The sequence below is a fragment of the Oncorhynchus keta genome, chromosome 26, assembly GCF_023373465.1.
Source record: "Oncorhynchus keta strain PuntledgeMale-10-30-2019 chromosome 26, Oket_V2, whole genome shotgun sequence".
In the NCBI taxonomy this organism is placed as follows: Eukaryota; Metazoa; Chordata; class Actinopteri; order Salmoniformes; family Salmonidae; genus Oncorhynchus; species Oncorhynchus keta.
Window position 1 is genome coordinate 34,613,034 of NC_068446.1, and position 23,171 is coordinate 34,636,204.

General features: G+C 44.2%; 1 protein-coding gene across 4 annotated transcripts in view; it reads left to right on the plus strand.

Annotated features, from left to right (window-relative positions):
* The window catches only part of LOC118358778 (receptor-type tyrosine-protein phosphatase zeta-like), an 86,667-nt gene that overhangs the window by 31,179 nt on the left and 32,317 nt on the right, over positions 1-23,171 (plus strand). For all 4 annotated transcript variants that reach the window (XM_052480597.1, XM_052480598.1, XM_052480599.1 and 1 more), the window contains exons 3-8: positions 8,490-8,669; positions 9,158-9,309; positions 17,168-17,263; positions 19,333-19,399; positions 21,165-21,322; positions 22,645-22,795. In XM_052480597.1, coding sequence (XP_052336557.1) covers positions 8,490-8,669; positions 9,158-9,309; positions 17,168-17,263; positions 19,333-19,399; positions 21,165-21,322; positions 22,645-22,795 — 804 coding nt within the window. The remainder of the gene's footprint in view (positions 1-8,489; positions 8,670-9,157; positions 9,310-17,167; positions 17,264-19,332; positions 19,400-21,164; positions 21,323-22,644; positions 22,796-23,171) is intronic.

Genomic DNA, 23,171 nt, shown 5'->3' on the forward strand with positions numbered 1-23,171 from the left:
GTGACTAGTTTGGTTTCATAAATAGCTTTTTAAACAGGGACGCTGAATGTACCTGGGAATTAATGTCCTATTTGAAAATCATCTGAACCCATTCCAGTGTCCTCGGTCTCATTTGGGGATTTGCATTTGAGTACGTTTAATTAATTTGATCTTCATGAATCCTAAGATGTTTGACAGAGTGGTTTGGTATTGTGTGTGGAGAGAGAAACCAGGAAATGTATTGGTTATCATTGGGGGCCATTTAGGGCCTCGTTCCAATAGGAAATGGCATGGCCTCTCTCTCCTTTTCTACATGACCACTGGTAGGTGAGAAGACTGGACAAGTTTAAACTGAAATGCTTTAAATGAAGAAGTAGGCATATTGGCCTATGCTTGGGTTATCAGATGGGGGGATGACAATAAATTTCAGGTCAGAATATGTCCCTCAATTTATTTTCCACTAATTTTGACAGCATCTAAAAAATATGCACAATACTGTGACACAAGCTGTTAAACTGTGTAAGAGAGAGTGTATTGCGACCACACCAATACGCCATCTCTTACACAGTTTAACACACACACACCAGTGGAGGCTGCTGAGGAGAGGACAGCTTTTAATAATGTATGGATTTGGTGGAATGGTGTCAACCACATGGAAACCTTGTGTTTGATGTGGTTGAAACCATTCTATTGAGCCATTATTATGTTCTCCTCTCAGCAGCCTCTACTGACACACACAACCCCCCGGGACACCTGGGACTTTCTTCTCGAGGGACTCTGCTTTAGTTTTTTTCAGCCATGGAGAATTCCCTGTGTCTCTGGGACCCATATTCGGAAAGTAGGGCACATTAAGCTCCTGGTTGGGAGCTGCTGTTTAGCCTAGCGGTGCTTGTCTGATCTGTTTTGGATGAGACAAGACATGGGTTACGAGTAACCATTACAGCATAAACTGTATGATGTGTAGTAAAAATATGTGTATTTCTCTTCAATTACAGTAGGTACCGTTTATATTATTGGCATGATAATATTATATGCAGAGTTGCCAAAGAGTGAGTAATAAAGCATATTCTACAAAATCGATGTATAATTTTGCATGGGAATTTACTATGAATATTTACTATGCCCCTCAGGCAGTGGCACACAATCATCTATCTTTCTTCCCCATCTATCTCGCAGTCTTTCACTAGATATGACAAGGAAAAATATCCTCTCTCTTCCCACTCTCTATCACTCTGTTCTCCCCTCTCTCTCTCCCGCTTCCCTTTTACTCTCTTTACCACACAGCTCTCCCATACCTCCCCTCTCGTCTCGCTCAGTGTCACAACAAACTGAATCTGCTTGACACACGAGACTGGCACAACAATGGGGGGGGCCAGGGGGCAGGCAGATGGGGACACCCCACATCCAGACTGCCAATGCCAGCTTAAACATGCCCCTGCCCCACCCCCATGCCCCTGCCCGACTGTCCTTGATAAACTTTGATCTATATGCCTATTGCATAAATAGCATCAAGAGAGTACCCAGTGCTGGTCCAATGGCCCTATGAACGCTACACTGACCCTTGAATAACTAACATTAAAAGTGATCCCAGATAATGTTCAATGTTGCCATTGTCATTTAACTGCTCTAACCTTGGCTCTTTGACCCGATACGGACCTATACGTGGACCTGGATCTGGATTGGTGCCATATGGGGAACGGTAAGGGTTATTTTGATGAGGGTCAAGGTCATTGGGGCCCAGAGCCTAGCCGTGGAGGGAGCCTGCAGCCTCTAGGCCAATGTCCATGCCATTGGCGTTGGAAGAGCCACATAGGGAGTGGTCAGGGACAGGGGTCGAATAGTTTTGATCTCATGCTGCAGAATCCTGAAAAGGTGTTGCTTCGCCTTCCACTGTCACTCCTGTTGTTCGGCCTCCAACTACAGCCTGAAGTCTTACACCTGTTGCAAGACATCAGGCTGCTCTTGAACAGAATGTTAATGCGAGTGTAGCGAAATGCCTGTGTTTCTAGTTCCAACCATGCAGTAATTTCTAACAAGTAATATAACAATTTCACAACTACCTTATACACACAAGTGTAAAGGAATGAATGAGAATATGTACATATAAATATATGGATGAGTGATGGCCGTGCGGCATAGGCAAGATGCAGTAGATGGTATAGAGTACAGTATATTCATATGAAATGAGTAATGTAGGGTATGTAAACATTATATAAAGTGGCATTGTTTAAAGTGACTATTCATACATTTATTACATCCAAATGTTAATTATAAAAGTGGCAAGAGATTGAGTCTATGTTGGCAGATGCCACTAAATGTTAGTGATGGCCTTTTAACAGTCTGATGGCAGTCTGATGGCTTTTTTGCTACATATACATAACTTTTACATATACATAACTTTTACATACACATTTTGCATGCATGGTATTTTTATATAAATCAGTCACGTAACAATAATACACTACCAAACATAAACTATTTAATCCCAACCCTCAGCCACTCCCACCAGCCCATACCACCTATCCCCATAGACCTCAGCTCTTTAATCCCACCCCTCTGCCACTCTCAGCCCATCCCACCTATCACCATAGACCTCAGCTCTTTAATCCCACCCCTCAGCCACTCAGCCCATCCCACATATCACCATAGACCTCAGCTCTTTAATCCCACCCCTCAGACACTCAGCCCATCCCACCTATCACCATAGACCTCAGCTCTTTAATCCACCCCTCTGCCACTCTCAAACCCATCCCACCTATCACCATAGACCTCAGCTCTTTAATCCCACCTATCACCATAGACCACCCTCATTTGGTTTCCATGTGCCGTGTATTTTTTTTTTTGTTTTACGTCATTTTTCAACCTTTTCTAATCTCATATTATCCACAGATCTTGGAGGGTTCGAGTTTCACAAGATTTTGGTCATGAAAAAGGAAACTATGGCATGTATTTTATATCACTATCATGCACACGCACCCTCACACATAAGGATGGCTCTGTTGCGGAAAGACTGATACATGTTTGATAGTGTCTTGATGCTGTGTTGTTTGTCCTTCATGTTCTAATACTTTAATGTTACACCTTCCTTGTGTTTTTTGTAATAAAAAAATAAAAAAAGAGAGACCTAAGACGACAACAACAGCATGGCAGCAACACATGGCAACACAACATGACAACAACATGGTGGCAACACAACATGACAACAACATGGTGGCAACACAACATGACAACAACATGGTAGCAACACATGTCAGCAGCGCAACATGGTAGCAACACATGTCAGCAGCGCAACATGGTAGCAGCACAAAACAGGGTACAAATATTATTGGGCACAGACAACAGCACAAAGGGTAAGAATGTAGATACAACCATACATCACATAAAGCAGCCACAACTGTCAGTAAGAGTGTCCATGATTGCGTCTTTGAATGAAGAGATTGAGATAAAACTGTCGAGTTTGAGTGTTTGTTACAGCTCGTTCCAGTCGCTAGCTACAGCAAACTGGAAAGAGAAGCAACCCAGGGATGTGTGCGCTTTGGGGAGCTTTAACAGAATGAGACTGACAGAACGGGTGTTGTATGTGGAGGATGAGAGCTGCAGTAGATATCTCAGATACGGGGGAGTGAAGCCTAAGATGGTTTTATAAATAAGCAGGTATACAGAGATGACCAGTTTACTGAAGAGTATAGAGTCCAGTGACGTGTCCTATAAGGAGCATTGGTGGCAAAGCTGATGGCCAAATGGTGAAGAACATCTAGCCGCTCGAGAACACCCTTACCTGCCGATCTATACATTTACGTCTCCAGACTCGAGCAATCTACCTATTGAACATGTTGAAGAGACTAAACCGCTGGGTGTCACCCTAGATAGCAAACTATCATGGTCAACACATATAAACTCATTGGCTACTAAAATGGTAAGAGGTCTGCCCATGATAAAGCGTTGCTCTGCTTTTGTGATATCTCTGTCAACCAGACAGGTCCTACAGGCCCTAGTTTTGTCGCACCTGAACTACTGTCCAGTTGTGTGGTCATGTGTGACAAAGGACATAGGAAAATTGCAGTTGATCCAAAATAGAGCAGCACACGTTGCACTTAGATGTACAGTACACGGAGGGTGAGTGTTAATGACATGCATGTCAGTCTCTCCTGGCTCACATTTGAGGAGAGATTGACTGCATCACTATTGGTCTTTGTGTGAGGTGTTTGTGTTGAAGGTACCGAACTGTCTGTTCAAGCAGTTGGCACACAGTTTGGACATGCGTCATTATCACACAAGACATGCAACCAGAGGTCTCTTCACAGTCCCCTTGTCCAGAACAGAGGCAGGGAAACACAGTATTAAATAAAGCCATGGCTAAATAGGACACTCTGGCCCCCAAAGAAACTCAATTAAAAAACTGAATAAAGAATGTCTTACGGCACGACAGGGACTGTGGAGACACACAGATATTTTTATGCATTTTGGATTGTATTATGTACTGTATTATGTATGTGATGTTTGGTTAGGATAGGTTTGTGATATGTGGTTGTCTCGCCTGGCTATCTTAAGATGAATGCACTGGCTGTTGTCTGCTGAATGACTCAATTATAATGTAAATGTGGTGCTATTTATGTATATTATGTATTTTATTTGTTGCTGTGTTTCCTGTTTGGACCCCAGGAAGAGTAATCTAATTGGGGATCCTAATAAATACTAAATGACTAAATAGGCCCTCTGGAAATTACATTTTGCTCCATTGCTGCTCAGCTGCCCGCAGCCCTGTTCTGTGAGAAGATAGTGAGTCACTCAGCCACGGAGCGAGGGGAGGGTTGAGCCTGCCATGAGGAAAGGGGACAGTGAGAGTCACTCAGCCACGGATCGAGGGAAGGGTTGAGCCTGCCATGAGGAAAGGGGACAGTGAGAGTCACTCAGCCACGGAGCGAGGGGAGGGTTGAGCCTGCCATGAGGAAAGGGGACAGTGAAGGGATATGGAACGGGAGGTCAGTAGGGTCGAAGAGGCAGCAGGGTAGGGGCTGAGTGGGTAGGCCTGGAGGAGAGACAGAGAAATAAACAAAGTAGTCATTAGAGACCTGGGGTGGTGGGGGTTGCAGTGAGATTAGTAGGTGAACAGCCTCTATTAAAGATGAGGTCAAGTGCTTTGCCTGCATTGTGAGTGTGAGGGGACTGGGAAAGAGTGAGGTCAAAAGAGAAAAGGAATGGAAAGAAAGAGGTGGAATGAAATGAATCAAAGGCAGACATCGGGAGGTTGAAGTTGCCTAGTATGATGAGTGGTGAGCCATTCCCCTGAGTCTGAAGGACTCGTGGATACCATTTTATGTCTCTGAGAGAAGTTTGAAGGAAGTTGTTAACTAGCATTAGCCTTGTTGGCCGCATATTGGCAGTTCCAAATGTTGTCGGACCCCAGGAATTCCACATGGGTTGTGCACCCATGGTACACTAAATTAGAAGGGTTGCAGCTACGGGGTTGGGAGCATCTGTAAAACCTACAGGGAGAGGAGCCAACTGGGATAGAAAACACACACACACGTAGTTGACATCTACAAAAGAGTACAATGAGATCATCTGAAAATAACTAAGATACTAAACTGAGAGAGTGGTGTGAATCCTCCCTCTCATAACTTGTATTTATTCATTTTTCACATAGCATTCTATAAAACTTTTATGTGATGTTCAATAACATATTTTTTCCAACATCAAAATATCTACAATATTGTGACACAAGCTTTTAAACTGTGCAATAGCTACTTCTATTGGTGTGGCCTCATTTTATACTTTGTCGAAAAGGGTCTCTCCACACACACACACACACACACACACACACACACACACACACACACACACCAGCAGCAACTTATAATTGCCCACAACAGACAGATGATGAAGAATAGACTGTTGCATCCTGTCCCCTCTGCTGCTGCTGTGTGTGTGTGTAGCCATTGACATGCTAATGGTCTGACCCAGAACCCAGTATGACCTCATTCAGCCACATTGTCCTCTGGTGGTTGTCTGCAGTATGTGGACCTCAGGACTTACAGTACATTCAGTTAGAAAAGGAAATAAAATGCTGCTAGTAAATCAAATCAAATTGCTTTGTTAATGTGCTTTGTTAACACGTGTAGACTAACAGTGAAATGCTTATTTACGGACCCTTCCCAACAATGCTGAGACAAAAATGTAGAAGAAATGAAGTGTGCGTGTGTGTCTGATCCCTTCAGAAGGTGTGTGTGCAGTAAGTATGTTTACATACTTACAGTATGTAGCCTAAGCAATGCATCCCAAATATATCTGGTGGAAACTTCCAGGCAAGCGAAATAAACAACACCCGTACTCAGTGATGTTTGGGTGAGTGTTCTTGTTTTAGCCAGGCTGTGTTGGCTGTGCCATGCCAGACATAGGCTAGGTGTTGGCTAAAGGAGAAACAGACTGGCAACCAGGCTTAACAGGATAAGTTGCGTTACAGGAAAAGCAATGAAGCAACTCAGAAAGGCACTTTAGGCTGCCCATACAACGAAGTGGTAGGCCTGATCACCGGAAATGATGAGACAGCCTATAGGGAGGAGGTCAGAGAACTGGCAGTGTGGTGCCAGGACAACAACCTCTCCCTCAATGTGAGCAAGACAAAGGAGCTGATCGTGGACTACAGGAAAATGTGGGACGAACAGGTCCCCATTAACATCAACAGTGCTGTAGTGGAGCGGGTCGAGAGATTCAAGTTCCTTTTGTGTCCACATCACCAACGAACTATCATAGTCCAAACATACCAAGACAGTCATGAAGAGGGCATGACAAAACCTTATCCCCTCAGGAGACTGAGAAGATTTGGTATGGGTCCTCAGATCCTCAAAAGGTTCTACAGCTGCTCCATCGAGAGCATCCAGACAGGTTGCATCACCGCCTGCTATGGCAACTGCTCGGCATCTGACCGTAAGGCGCTACAGAGGGTAGTGCGTACGGCCCAGTACATCACTGGGGCCAAGCTTCCTACAATCCAGGACCTATATAATAGGCGGTGTCAGAGGAAAGCCCATACAATTGTCAGAGACTCCAGTCACCCAAGTCAGACTGTTTTCTCTGCTAACCTGTACCCCTGCACAATGACTTGGTACAGGTACCCCCTGTGTATAGCCTCGTTATTATTGTGTTATTATTTATTATATTTGACTTTAGTTTATTTGGAAAATGTTTTCTTAACTCTTCTTGAACTGCACTGTTGGTGAAGGGCTTGTAAGTATTTCATGGTAAGGTCTACACTTGTTGTATTCGGCACGTGTGACAAATAAAATTTGATTTACACTCAAAACGATATTGCTAGCCCCTTAGTTGATTCCAGTTGGAACATTCAAAGCAAAGAATAACCAAGAGCAGATGTTGAATGAAAGTTAATTTAAGTATTTACCAACATATTAGTCCTAACATGAAACATTGGCATTGCATGAAGTTGTTCTCTCATGTGGAATAGGTGTAACGGATGTGAAACGGCTAGCTTAGTTAGCGGTGTGCGCTAAATAGCGTTTCAATCGGTTACGTCACTTGCTCTGAGACCTTGAAGTACTAGTTCCCCTTGCTCTGCAAGGCGAGGGTACGGTATAAAATGATACTGTTACATTAGTGCTATGCACAACCCCAGACCTTTCCCCTAAGCTCTTCATGTTGATCTGAAAGAATTGGATTGGACTCGATTCAACTGAACAACAAATCATCCAATCCACGATAACTTGAATCAGGTATCGGTGCTGGGATAAAACCAAAATCTGCACACCCTGTGGGTCCCCCAGGAATGGCTTAAGAAACTCCACAGTTCTAAATCAAGTTTCAAATCAAATTTTATTTGTCACTTGTTTTGTAAACAACAGGTGTAGACTAACAGTGAAATTCTTACTTATGGGCCCTTCCCATCAACGCAGAGATACAAGAAAATAGAGAAATAATAGAAACATAAAAATAAAAGCAACGATAACTTGGCTATATACAAGGGGCACCAGTACTGAGTCCATGTGCAGTGGTACGAGATAACAAGGAATAAAGTGACGAGGCAACAGGATAGATAATTAACAGAAGCAGCAGCGTATATGTGATTAGTCAAAAAAGTTTGTGCACAAAGGGTAAATGCAGATAGTCTGGGTAACTATTTAACTAACTATTTAGCATTCTTATTGCTTGGGGGTAGAAGCTGTTCAGGGTACTGTTGGGTCCAGACTGCAACAGCAGAGTGAACAGTCTATGGGCAGTGTGCACTACCCTCTATCACCCCAGTGAAATCCCATCAAAGCAGACACACCTGAAGGTGATTAGCTCATTAGCTCCCCACAGGAGCACACCTGCAACCAGTTAGTGCGTGATTAGAGAGGAAGAAACCCGAGTAAACTTCCGAAAAAGGGAAAACAAATCGGTTGTGTTTTGTAATGGATAACTGCATATGTACTTGTTTTGGGCAAGTTCATATAGCTGAGGCACCACCAAATATGTTTCTACTATGCATTAAACACATTTCAACTCTCTCCCGGCAGGGACTCTAAACCAAAACAACTGGGCCAACAAGTACCCATCATGCAGCAATGCTAGACAGTCGCCCATCAACATCGAGGAGGAGCTGACACAGGTCAAAGTTCAGTTCCAAAAACTGGAGTTTGAGGGCTGGGAGGAGGCGATGTCTGATATGACCACCATCAAGAATGATGGCAAGACCGGTATGAGCTCTCAGGTCACCAGAAGTCTCATCATAAAACCAGACAGTAATGAAACTGAAAAGCTAAAGTAATACAATAAAATAATCAGCCATTAAGTCAGCTAGCTATTCAGTAGCCACACTGCCTGTCTCTGAGCCTGGTGGTCTGGGTCTTAATTACAGTCTAATTATAATATATACAAATATTGAGCATTGTTGTTATAGTGTATACGTATGGCACTTTTTAAACTGATGGTACAATTACTTGGTTCTGGTGGGGAGATGATTGAAGGTGTTTTTCCCTTTCTTGGCATGAAATTGGCATGAAATATAATACCCTACATGCTGTGAATGTAAATATGTGTGTGAATGTGCGCGTATGTGCATGTACACGTGAGAGCAAGTGTTCTCCATTGGCAGGCTTCAGGCCGCATCAATATACTGTGTGTGGGTGTATGTGTATATTGGTTAAATAATGCTCAAATAATGCTCTGTGTGTGTTCTCTCCAGTGGCGGTGAACCCAGAGGGGGACTTCTATGTGAGTGGAGGGGGGCTGAGGGGCAGGTTTAAGGTGGGGAGAATCATCTTCCACTGGGGCCTCTGTAAGGCTTCCTCAGAGGGCTCCGAGCACAGTCTCAGTGGGGTCAAGTACCCCCTGGAGGTAAGACCTGACACTCACTCATTATTTCCCCATTCTGATTGATTGTTTTATAGTCAACCAAACTAGGATAAAGTTAACAGTTAAGTAGTCCAATTTGTAGAACTTTTCATTTATTTAGCACTGTATCAAAATATATTGTAATAAACAGTATTATAAAAATCCATACCGGTATGTGGATCCATTCCAGTATACCTTAAAATAGTATACGTATATCGCCCAGCCTACTCCCAATGACAGTACATAGGATCTCAACCATATCTTGTCTCTGTATTTGTATTTATTATGGATCCCTATTATCAATCAATCAAATGTATTTATAAAGCCCTTTTTACATCAGCCGATGTCACAAAGTGCTGCACAGAAACCCAGCCTAAAACCCCAGACAGCAAGCAATGCAGATGTAGAAGCACGGTGGCTAGGAAAAACTCCCTAGAAAGGCAGGAACCTAGGAAGAAACCTAGAGAGGAACCAGGCTCTAAGGGTTGGCAAGTCCTCTTCAGGTTGTGCCGGGTGGAGATTATAACAGAACATGGCCAAGATGTTAAAACGTTCATAGATGACCAGCAGGGTCAGATAATAATAATAATAATAATAATAACAGTGGTTGTAGAGGGTGCAACAGGTCAGCACCTCAGGAGTAAATGTCTGTTGGCTTTTCATAGCCAATCATTCAGAGTTGGAGACAGCAGGTGCGGTAGAGAGGGAGTCCAAAACAGCAGGTCCGGGACAAGGTAGCACATCCAGTGAACAGGCAAGGGTTCCAAAGCCGCAGGCAGAATATTTTTGAAACTGGAGCAGCAGCATGACCGGGTGGACTGGGGACAGCAAGGAGTCATCAAGCCAGGTAGTCCTGAGGCATGGTCCTAGGGCTCAGGCCCTCCAAGAGAAGAGATAGAGAGAGAGAATTAGAGAGAGCATACTTAAATGCACACAGGATAAGACAGGATAAATACTCCAGATATAACAGACTGACCCTAGCCCCCAACACAAACTATTGCAACATAAATACTGGAGGCTGAGACAGGAGGGATCGGGAGACAATGTGACCCTGTATGACGATACCCCCGGACAGGGCCAAACAGGCAGGATATAACCCCACCCACTTTGCCAAAGCACAGCCCCCACACCACTAGAGGGATATCTTCAACCACCAACCTACTACCCTGAAACAAGCCCAATTATAGCCCCCCAAGATCTCCACCACAAAGCCGAGGGGGGCGCTAACCCGGACAGAAAGATCACGTCAGTGACTCAACCCACTCAAGTGATGCACCCCTCCTAGGGACAGCATGGAAGAGCACCAGAAAGCCAGTGACTCCTGTAATAGGGTTAGAGGCAGAGAATCCCAGTGGAGAGAGGGGAACCGGCCAGGCAGAGACAGCAAGGGCAGTTCATTGCTCCAGTGCTTTTCCGTTCACCTTCACACTCCTGGACCAGACTACACTCAATCATAGTCTTCAATAAAGACTTAAAGGTCGAGACCAAGTCTGCAAGTCTCACATGGATAGGCAGACCATTCCATAAAAATTGAGCTCTGTAGGAGAAAGCCCTGCCTCCAGCTGTTTTCTTAGAAATTCTAGGGACATTAAGGAGTTCTGCGTCTCGTGACCATAGCGTACGTGTAGGTATGTACGTCAAGACCAAATCGGAAAGATAAGTAGGAGCAAGCCCATGTAATGCTTTGTAGGTTAGCAGGAATCCAGTGTAGAGAGGTTAGCACTGGAGTAATATGATCACATTTTTTGGGTTCTAGTGAAGATTCTAGCAGCTGTGTTTAGCACTAACTCAAGTTTATTTTGCGCTTTTTATGGGTAGCCGTAAAGTAGAGCATTGCCGTAGTCTAATCTAGAAGTGACAAAAGCATGGATTTACAAATAATTGCATAATTGTTGGACAGAAAGTTTCAAATTTTTGGATTGTTTTACGAAGCAAAAAAGCTGTCCTTGAAATATTCTTGATATGTTCGTCAAAAGAGAGATCAGGGTCCAGAGTAACGCAGAGGTCCTTCACAGTTTTATTTGAGATGACTGTACAACCATCAAGATGAATTGTCAGATCCAACCGAAGATCTGTTTCTTGGGACCTAGAAACAGACAGCATATCTCTTTTGTCTGAGTTTAAAAGTTTTAAAAATTGCCGCCATCCACTTCCTCATGTCTGAAACACAGGCTTCCAGGGACGGCAATTTTGGGGCTTCACCATGTTTCATCGAAATGTAAAGCTGTGTATCGTCCGCATAGCAGTGAAAGTTAACATTATGTTTCCGAATGACCCCACCAAGAGAGAAAATGTATAGTGAAAACAATAGTGGTCCTGAAACGGAACATTGAGAAACACTGAAATGTACAGTTGATTTGTCAGAAGACAAACCATCCACAGAGACAAACTGATATCTTTCTGACAGGCCAGAACTTGTTCATGTAGACCAATTTGTTTTCCAATCTCTCCAAAAGAATGTGCTGATCGATGGTATCAAAAGCAGCACTAAGGTCTCGGAGCATGAGGACAGATGCAGAGCCTTGGTCTGACACCATTAAAAGGTCATTTACCACCTTCACGAGTGCAGTCTCAGTGCTTTGATCAAAAACCAGACTGAAGTGTTTCGTATACATTGATTGTCTTCAGGAAGGCAGTGAGTTGCTGCGCAATAGCTTTTTCTAACATTTTTGAGAGGAATGGGAGATTCAATAGAGGCCGATTCGTTTTTAAAATATTTTCTGGGTCAAGGTTTGGCTTTTTCAAGAGAGGCTTTGTTATTGCCACTTTTAGTGAGTTTGGTACACATCTGGTGGATAGGGAGCTGTTTATTATGTTAAACATAGGAGGGCAAAGCACAGGAAGCAGCTCTTTCAGTAGTTTAGTTGGAATAGGGTCCAGTATGCAGATTGACGGTTTAGAGGCCAAGACAATTTTCATCAATGTGTCAAGAGATATAGTATTAAAAAAACTTGGATGTCTCCCTTAATCCTAGGTCCTGGCAGTGTTGTGCAGACTCAGGACAACTGAGATTTAAAGAGGAGTCCGTAATTAGCTTTCTAATGATCATGATCTTTTCCTCAAAGTTTATGAATTTATCACTGCTGAAATGAAAGGCATCCTCTCTTGGGGAATACTGCTTTTTAGTTAGCTTTGCGACAGCATCAAAAATACATTTTGGATTGTTCTTATTCTCCTTAATTAAGTTGGAAAAATAGGATGATCGAGCAGCAGTGAGGGCTCTTCTGTACTGTCTAGCAAGTCGGAAGACATCCAGTTTGGTGTAGCGCCAAATCCGTTCCAATTTTCTGGAAGCTTGCTTCAGGGCTCTGGTATTTTCTGTATATCAGGGAGCTAGTTTCTTATGACAAATGTTTTTTGTTTTTAGGGGTGCGACTTCATCTAGGGTAAACAGTAGCTCTAAAAAGTGATTGAGTAGGCTGTATAGATTTCATGACTAGAAGCTCAAAATATGAAAACGCAGTCATTTTTTGAAAATGTAAATTTGCTATCGTAAATGTTAGTAACACCTAAGCCTTTGCGGGATGCGCAGGGATATGGTCACTAGTGTAACCAGGAGGAGAGGCCTCATTTAACACAGTCAATTTATCAGGCTTAAGCCATGTTTCAGTCAGGCCAATCACAAGATTATGATCAGTGATTGGTTCATTGACTATAACTAACTGCCTTGGAAGTGAGGGATCTAACATTAAGTAGCCCTATTTTGAGATGTGAGATATCACAATCTCTTTCAGTAATGACAGGAATGGAGGAGGTCTTTATTCCAGTGAGATTGCTAATGCGAACACCGCCATGTTTAGTTTTACGCAACCTAGATTGATGCACACACACAGTCTCAATGGGGATAGCTGAGCTGACTACACTGACTATGCTAATGGCAGACTCCACTAAGCTGGCAGGGTGGCTAACAGGGTGCAGGTCAGGCAGCAGGCTATCTCATTGTGGAGCTAGAGGAGTTAGAGCCCTGTCTATGTTCATAGATAAGATGAGAGCACCCGTCCAGCTATGATCGAGTCCGTCACTCCTCAGCAGGCCAGGATTGGTCCTGTTTGTGGGTGAGTCCCAGAAAGAGGGCGAATTATCTAAAAATTATATCTGTTGGGAGGGGCAGAAAACAGTTTTCAACCAGCGATTATGTTGTGAGAGACTGCTGTAGAGATGATAACTCCCCCTAACTGGGAGGGGGCCAGAGACAGTTACTCGATGCCGACACATCTTTCTAGCTGATTTACACGCTGAATCTATGTTGCGCTTGATGACCTCTGACTGTTTCATCTTAACATTGTTGGTGCCGACGTGGATAACAATATCTCTATACTCTCTACGCTCGCAAGTTTTAGCTTTAACCAGCACCATCTTCAGATTAGCTTTAACGTCGGAAGCCCTGCCCCCTGGTAAACAGTGTAGTATCGCTGGATGATTCGTTTGAAGTCTAATACTGTGGGTAATGGAGTCGCCAATGACTAGAGTTTTCAATTTGTCAGAGCTAATGGTGGGATGCTTCGGCGTCTCAGACCCCGTAACGGGAGGAGTAGAGACAAGAGAAGGCTCTACTCTGTACTTACTGGTGGCACAGACACTGTTTCATCCTTTCCTACACTGAAATTACCCTTGCCTAGCGATTGCGTCTGAATCTGGGCTTGTAGCACAGCTATCCTCGCTGTAAGGCGATCGTTGTCCTGTATATTATGAGTACAGCGACTGCAGTTAGAAGGCATCATGTTAATGTTACTACTTAGCTTCGGCTGTTGGAGGTCCTGACGAACCATGTCCAGATAAAGCGTCCGGAGTGAAAAAGTTGAATGAAAAAAAGTTAAGTGAGGGAAAAACCAAAAATATAAACGGTAAGTAAAAAGTAAAAACCGTAAAGTTGTCAGGTAGCAAAGTAAGGTTGGCAACAATTGTCACCATTGTCGCAACCCCTATTACCAGCCTGTTCAACCTCTCTTTCATATCGTCTGAGATCCCCAAGGATTGGAAAGCTACCGCAGTCATCCCCCTCTTCAAAGGGGGAGACACCCTGGACCCAAACTGTTACAGACCTATATCCATCCTGCCCTGCCCATCTTAGGTCTTCGAAAGCCAAGTCAACAAACAGGTCACTGACCATCTCGAATCCCACCGTACCTTCTCCGCTGTGCAATCTGGTTTCCGAGCCGGTCACGGGTGCATCTCAGCCACGCTCAAGGTACTAAACGATATCATAACCGCCATCGATAAAAGACAGTACTGTGCAGCCGTCTTCATCGACCTTGCCAAGGCTTTCGACTCTGTCAATCACCATATTCTTATCGGCAGACTCAGTAGCCTCGGTTTTTCGGATGACTGCCTTGCCTGGTTCACCAACTACTTTGCAGACAGAGTTCAGTGTGTCAAATCGGAGGGCATGCTGTCCGGTCCTCTGGCAGTCTCTATGGGGGTGCCACAGGGTTCAATCCTCGGGCTGACTCTTTTCTCTGTATATATCAATGATGTTGCTCTTGCTGCGGGCGATTCCGTGATCCACCTCTACGCAGACGACACCATTCTATATACTTCCGGCCCGTCCTTAGACACTGTGATATCTAACCTCCAAACGAGCTTCAATGCCATACAACACTCCTTTCGTGGCCTCCAACTGCTCTTAAACGCTAGTAAAACCAAATGCATGCTTTTCAACCGTTCGCTGCCTGCACCCGCATGCCTGACCAGCATCACCACCCTGGATGGTTCCGACCTTGAATATGTGGACATCTATAAGTACCTAGGTGTCTGGCTAGACTGTAAACTCTCCTTCCAGACTCATATCAAACATCTCCAATCAAAAATCAAATCTAGAGTCGGCTTTCTATTCCGCAACAAAGCCTCCTTCACTCACGCCGCCAAACTTACCCTAGTAAAACTGACTATCCTACTGATCCTCGACTTCGGCGTTGTCATCTACAAAATTGCTTCCAACACTCTACTCAGCAAACTGGATGCAGTTTATCACAGTGCCATCCGCTTTGTCACTAAAGCACCGTATACCACCCACCACTGCGACCTGTATGCTCTAGTCGGCTGGCCCTCGCTACATATTCGTCGCCAGACCCACTGGCTCCAAGTCATCTACAAGTCCATGCTAGGTAAAGCTCTGCCTTATCTCAGTTCACTGGTCACGATGGCAACACCCATCCGTAGCACGCGCTCCAGCAGGTGTATCTCACTGATCATCCCTAAAGCCAACACCTCATTTGGCCGCCTTTCGTTCCAGTTCTCTGCTGCCTGTGACTGGAACGAATTGCAAAAATCGCTGAAGTTGGAGACTTTTATCTCCCTCACCAACTTCAAACATCTGCTATCTGAGCAGCTTACCGATCGCTGAAGCTGTACATAGTCTATCGGTAAATAGCCCCCCCATTTTTACCTACCTCATCCCCATACTGTTTTTATTTATTTACTTTTCTGCTCTTTTGCACAACAATATCTCTACCTGTACATGACCATCTGATAATTTATCACTCCAGTTTTAATCTGCAAAATTGTAATTATTCGCCTACCTCCTCATGCCTTTTGCACACAATGTATATAGACTCCCCTTTTTTCTACTGTGTTATTGACTTGTTAATTGTTTACTCCATGTGTAACTCTGTGTTGTCTGTTCACACTGCTATGCTTTATCTTGGCCAGGTCGCAGTTGCAAATGAGAACTTGTTCTCAACTAGCCTACCTGGTTAAATAAAGGTGAAATAAAATAAAATTAAAATAAAACAAAACGCACAGCAACACGTAAACAAGTCTGCAAGTTGTGACCGGAAATGTGTAACTCTGTGTTGTTGTATGTGTCGAATTGCTACGCTTTATCTTGGCCAGGTCGCAGTTGCAAACTTGTTCTCAACTAGCCTACCTGGTTAAATAAAGGTGAAATAAAAAATGTATAATATAAGACTTCAAGGAGAGCGGTTCAATTGTTGTGACGAAGGCTTCAGGGCACCCAAGAAAGTCCAGCAAGCGCCAGGATTGTCTCCTACAGTTGATTCAGCTGTGGGATCGGGGCACCACCAGTACAGAGCTTGCTCAGGAATGCAGGTGTGAGTGCATTTGCACGCACAGTGAGGAGAAGACTTTTGGAGGATGGCCTGGTGTCAAGAAGGGCAGCAAAGAAGCCACTTTTCTCTAGGAAAAACATCAGGGACAGACTGATATTCTGCAAAAGGTACAGTGATTGGGCTGCTGAGGACTGGGGTGAAGTCATTTTCTCTGATGAATCCCCTTCCCGATTGAATAGGGGCACCCGGGCTGCTTCTTAGCCAAGGGAGTGGGCTCACTCAAAATTTTGCTTAAGAACACAGCCATGAATAAGGAATGATATCAACACATCCTCCGAGAGCAACTTCTCCCAACCATCCAGGAACAGTTTGGTGACGAACAATGCTTTTTCCAGCATGATGGATATTTTGGGTCTATGGCCAGGAAACTCCCCAGACCTTAATCCCATTGAGAACTTGTGGTCAATCCTCAAGAGGCGGGTGGACAAACAAAAACCCATCAATTCTGACAAACTCCAAGCATTGATTATGCAAGAATGGGCTGCCATCAGTGTCCCAGAATTTAAGTTACAGCATGCCAGGGTGGATTGCAGAGGTCTTGAAAAAGAAGGGTCAACACTGCAAATATTGACTCTTTGCATCAACTTCATGTAATTGTCAATAAAAGCCTTTGAAACTTATAAAAATGCTTGTAATTATGCTTCAGTATTCCATTGTACATCTGACAAATATCTAAAGACACTGAGGCAGCAGACTTTGTGAAAATTTATATTTTTGTCATTCTCAAAACTTTTGTTCAATGACAGTACATAGGATATCAACCATCTCCTGTACCTTATCTCTGTCTGTTCCAGATGCAGATCTACTGTTATGAAGCACTTCACTTTGAGTCCATAGACCAGGCCATCAAGGACGGGGGCAGGATCACAGCTCTCTCTGTGCTGTTAGAGGTGTGTGTTTGTATGTTGTGACTTGCTATGAGCATGTAATAAATGTCTGGAGCAAATAGTGTGTTAAGTGTTGCTCCAACGGGGGGTGGTTCAGGTAGGTAGGTATTCTAGGTAGATTGGGTGGAGCGGGGTGTTCCTGAGGGGGTTCAGGTATGTAGGTATTCTAGGTAGATTGGGTGGAGCGGGGTGTTCCTGAGGGGGTTCAGGTAGGTAGGTATTCTAGGTAGATTGGGTGGAGCGGGGTGTTCCTGAGGGGGTTCAGGTAGGTAGGTATTCTAGGTAGATTGGGTGGAGCGGGGTGTTCCTGAGGGGGTTCAGGTAGGTCGGTACTGTAAGTAGATTGGGTGGAGCGGGGTGTTCCTGAGGGGGTTCAGGTATGTAGGTATTCTAGGTAGATTGGGTGGAGCGGGGTGTTCCTGAGGGGGTTCAGGTAGGTAGGTATTCTAGGTAGATTGGGTGGAGCGGGGTGTTCCTGAGGGGGTTCAGGTAGGTCGGTACTGTAAGTAGATTGGGTGGAGCGGGGTGTTCCTGAGGGGGTTCAGGTATGTAGGTATTCTAGGTAGATTGGGTGGAGCGGATTTTCCTGGTGGGGGGTTCAGGAAGGTCGGTACTGTAAGTAGATTGGGTGGAGCGGGTGTTCCTGAGGGGGTTCAGATAGGTAGGTACTGTAAGTAGATTGGGTGGAGCGGGTGTTCCTGAGGGGTTCAGGTTCTAGGTAGATTGGGTGGAGGGATTTTCCTGGTGGGGGTTCAGGAAGGTCGGTACTGTAAGTAGATTGGGTGGAGCGGGTGTTCCTGAGGGGGTTCAGGTAGGTCAGTACTGTAAGTAGATTGGGTGGAGCGGGTGTTCCTGAGGGGGTTCAGGTAGGTAGGTACTATAGGTAGATTGGGTGGAGCGGATTTTCCTGGTGGGGGTTCAGGAAGGTCGGTACTGTAAGTAGATTGGGTGGAGCGGGTGTTCCTGAGGGGTTCAGGAAGGTCGGTACTGTAAGTAGATTGGGTGGAGCGGGTGTTCCTGAGGGGGTTCAGATAGGTAGGTACTATAGGTAGATTGGGTGGAGCGGATTTTCCTGGTGGGGGTTCAGGAAGGTCGGTACTGTAAGTAGATTGGGTGGAGCGGGTGTTCCTGAGGGGGTTCAGGAAGGTCGGTACTGTAAGTAGATTGGGTGGAGCGGGTGTTCCTGAGGGGGTTCAGGTAGGTCGGTACTGTAAGTAGATTGGGTGGAGCGGGTGTTCCTGAGGGGGTTCAGGAAGGTAGGTACTCTAGGTAGATTAGCTGTCGACACTGACAGGAAGAGTGTATTTGCGCTGTCTGTGTGTTTATGCTTTTGTGTGGATGTGTGTTTGAGCGTGTGTGTGTGTTCATGCATATGTGTGTGTGTGTGTGCATGACCTGTGTCAAGAGAGTGTAGTGGATCATTTTGCACCCATACCAGCAAGGTTTTTCATAGTCGATGAGGGATGACATATCTACTTGCAATGGCATGACTTACCATTAGGTAGAAGAGGCAATTGGCTCATCAAGGGGCCTCGTGAGCTAGCATAATTTAGAAAAAAACTATGCTAGTAATATTATTATTTTTTGTACAATTATTCCGCACGAGGCCCCTAGATTATGCTACACTCCGCGACCGACCCTGAAATCAAAGGGGACAGGATAGTGGAACGAATTACCCACCACAGTATCAGACTGACCACAGATTAAACATGCATTATAGAGTTTGGGTTCAGCTGTGGATTATACAGTCTCTAGCTATTAGCTTGCATCAGTGTGAGCTTCAGTTTAGCATCATTGTTAGCTTCAGTTTAGTTTAGCATCATTGTTAGCTTCAGCTTAGTTTAGCATCATTGTTAGCTTCAGCTTAGTTTAGCATCAGTCTTAACTTCAGTTTAGTTTAGCATCATTGTTAGCTTCAGCTTAGTTTAGCATCGGTGTTAGCTTCAGTTTAGCGGGTCAGAACTTTAAAGCAGCCTAAAAATATAGAGACACAAAAAAGTGAAGGAGAGGAGAGGAAGCCACTGTAGACTTTTGAGAGGTCTGACTAACCTGTTTCTATTCCCTCTTTACAGACAGGCATCGAAGACAATGACAACTACATGGCCATTATCGACGGAGTCAACAGTGTCAGCCGATTCGGTATGCCAACCTGACCTCCAGTAACCTTATACCAATCCAATGCTCACCTTAAAGTAGTGTATTTAATGTAACGATTCGCTAGGCATGGCTGGTAGGATGTCAATGATGAGGAACATTGACAAGAACAATGGCATATTTTTTCAAATAAATGGGTTCACAAAAAGGATGGTAAAAAAATGTCATTCAAAACCACTCCCACACACAGGGGATACATTTTAACTGGAACTTAAGAGACTAAATAGCTGGGCTGCTATCCAGCTTACCAGCTGATTTGTTCTTTCCAGTTTTTTCTTCCTGTGGAAAGTCAATGTGCACGGGCTTCCTCCAAATGTCTGTAGAGCTCAGCCTCTGGCATCCAGCAAGGATCTCCTCCCCTGTGGAACTGAACCAGCACCTTAAATGTGTCCACTGTGTAGCAGCCTAAAGCTTAGTGTATACTTCCCAGTCAAAACAGTTTGCACATATATTGCGACTACATTTTGTGACATTTTTTTGTTTGTTTTGGGGGTTGGTAGGGTTTTAGCACACGCAATTATTTCTTGAGGCAAACCGAAGTTCGTAGCCAAAGTCTACGCCCCTTCGTCAGGGATTGGTCAACAGTAGGGATTTGAAGAGTTTGTCTTTCAACTAGACAACTACTTTTGATGCACATTTTTTCCCTTGAAAAATACTGCACCAAACATCTTAGTTAATTTAAAATTGCACTACATAAGACCTCCTTGGCAAAAATATAAAAATGAATGACAGATTCCTTGATTTAACTTTGATTCAAACTATGTTGAGGAATTGTTACTGGGTATGTTGTTGATATGGCATCTCAAGAGGAACAAACAACATTATTGCAGCTTTTTTCAAGTTTTTCAAGCGAGGGTCTTTAGGGACTATGTGAAACGAGATGTTCACTTCGCCTAGTCGAATTCTGCTAAGAGCAAACCGAACCTATGCATGCGGACACCTTAACGACACGGAGTGGCTTCAGGTGCAGGGCGTGGCACTGCAACCTAGCTTGCTGCACCCTAATCTGCTGGTTGTGGTGTGTGGCTGACTCCCCAAATAGTGGCATTCCCCGGCCACACCACCTGGGGCGCCACACTAAGTTAACCAAACACAAAGCCACCTTATCCAAGCGTAGCTATAAACCCCTAGTTTGCGTTTCATTATAGTACTGCACAGTACTAATTGAAAGTCTGCATAGCCTGGGCTATTAGAAACTAGGTGGTTCGAGTCCTGAATGCTGAAAGGTATGACAAAACATTTATTTTTACTGTTCTAATTACCTTTGTAACCAGTTTATATAATAAGGCACCTCAGGGTTTGTGGTATATGGCTGATATAGCACAGTTAAGGGCTGTATCCACGCACACCGCATTGCATTGTGCGTTAGAACAGCCCTGAGCTGTGGTATATTGGCCATATACCACAAACCCTGAGGTGCCTTATGGCTTAAGTGTAGTTAATTCATGCTAATGGCAGTTGAAGTTTGTCATGCAAGTAGGCGTTACAGAGGACTTCAGTGCATCAGCTCATTGTTGTGGGTAATGTCAAGCTCTTATGAAAGCTAGTTGTACAAACTTCTTTGTACAGATTTAAAGTCAAGTGCCACTTTACCCCACAGTCATACACCCACTATCTCACTGTGTCATGATAATGAACATTTGATGTTTGTCGTCTATCCTCTCTTTCTCTCTCACTACTTTATTTAGCCTTCCGTGCAGTTACATCTTACACATGTCCCCCTCTTCTCCTCTACCCTCCTTTTCTCAAGGTAAGAGCGGGATGGTGGGTCCCTTCTCTCTCCGTGGCCTCCTGCCCAACTCAACAGATAAGTACTTCACCTACAATGGCTCCCTCACCACCCCACCCTGCACTGATACTGTGGAGTGGATTGTCTTCAAGAACACTGTGGCCATCTCCGACACGCAGGTGTGTGTGTGTGTGTGTGTGTGTGTGTGGTGTGTGTGTGTGTGTGTGTGTGTGTGTGTGTGTGTGTGTGTGTGTGTGTGAGAATAAAAGCAGAGAGTGTGTGTGGAAATATTGTTTTTGTTAGTACAGAAGAGAAAGGGAGCGGGAGAGTGCTGGACGCCTCCTCATCTCCCTATTTGTTCCCTGTCAGATGACAGTTGTTTTTTTATAGTATGAATGGGTTGGGTGGGAGCTTAACATATGCTCCTTCAAGTCGCTATTCATAATTGGTTGTAGCTCTGTGTGTCTTTCTTTGTGTGTGTGACCCTTTTTGATAAGGTATCAAATGTGTGTGTGTGTGTGTGTGTGTGTGTGTGTGTGTGTGTCAGTACCATGCGTTTCATTTTAAGCGGAGTGAAGGCCTCTGTCTATATTTCTTGGATTTAATGACTGCTTGTGTACACCTCAGGTAACACCTGTCAATCATAAATACCCTGAGGGCTACAAGAAAGACACACACACACACACACACTCTCTCACTCATTTAATAAAATCAAATGTATTTATAAACCCCTTCTTACATCAGCTGATATCTCAAAGTGCTGTACAGAAACCCAGCCTAAAACCCCAAACAGCAAGCAATGCAGGTGTAGAAGCACTCCCTAGAAAGGCCAGAACCTAGGAAGAAACCTAGAGAGGAACCAGGCTATGAGGGGTGACCAGGTGTGTGCCTTTCCAAATCATGTCCAATCAATTGAATTTACCATAGGTAAACTCCAATCAAGTTGTAGAAACATCAAGGATGATCAATATAAACTCAATTTCGAGTCTCATAGCAAAGGGTCTGAATACTTCTGTAAATAAGTTGTTTCTAATTTGTAATACATTTGAAAAAAATGTAAAAAAAACTGTTTTCGCTGTGTCATTATGGGGTATTTCATGTAGATTGATGAGGAACATGTTTTATTTAATCAATTTTAGAATAAGGCTGTAATTGATCTAAATGTGGAAAAGGGGAAGAGGTCTGAATACTTTCTGAATGCACTGTATATATAGTGTTACACAATAGACTGTACAAGATGTGTATATGATATACATGCATGCTTGTGTGTAGCACGTGTGTGTGTGTTAGGGTGTGAGAGGACTGAATACTGTTTGAACCAGTTGTTTAGGTCTATGTGAATAATGATAATAGTAATACAACCATCATTTCCCGATGATCTTTATGTGGTCTCTCCTTGTGTGGCATTGTGCCCAAGGACACAATGTGAAATCACCTTGCAATAACAAGCACTAATGTGTAATAATGTGTTTATGAACGTGTTGGTTGTATTGTGTTGTAGCTGGAGATGTTCTGTGAGGTGATGACCATGCATCAGGCAGGCTATGTGATGTTGATGGACTACCTGCAGAACAACTTCAGGGAGCAGCAGCAGCAGTTCATGGGCCAGGTCTTCTCCTCCTATACCGGCACGGAGGAGGTCCTCACTCCCAGTACGTACCTGTCTGTCTGTCTGTCTGTCTGTCTGTCTGTCTGTCTGTCTGTCTGTCTGTCTGTCTGTCTGTCTGTCTAGGTTCTCACTCCCAATACGTACCTGTCTGTCTGTCTGTCTGTCTGTCTGTCTGTCTGTCTAGGTTCTCACTCCCAATACGTACCTGTCTGTCTGTCTGTCTGTCTGTCTGTCTGTCTGTCTGTCTGTCTGTCTGTCTGTCTGTCTAGGTTCTCACTCCCAATACGTACCTGTCTGTCTGTCTGTCTGTCTGTCTGTCTGTCTGTCTGTCTGTCTGTCTGTCTGTCTGTCTGTCTGAGGAGGTTCTCACTCCCAATACGTACCTGTCTGTCTGTCTGAGGAGGTTCTCACTCCCAATA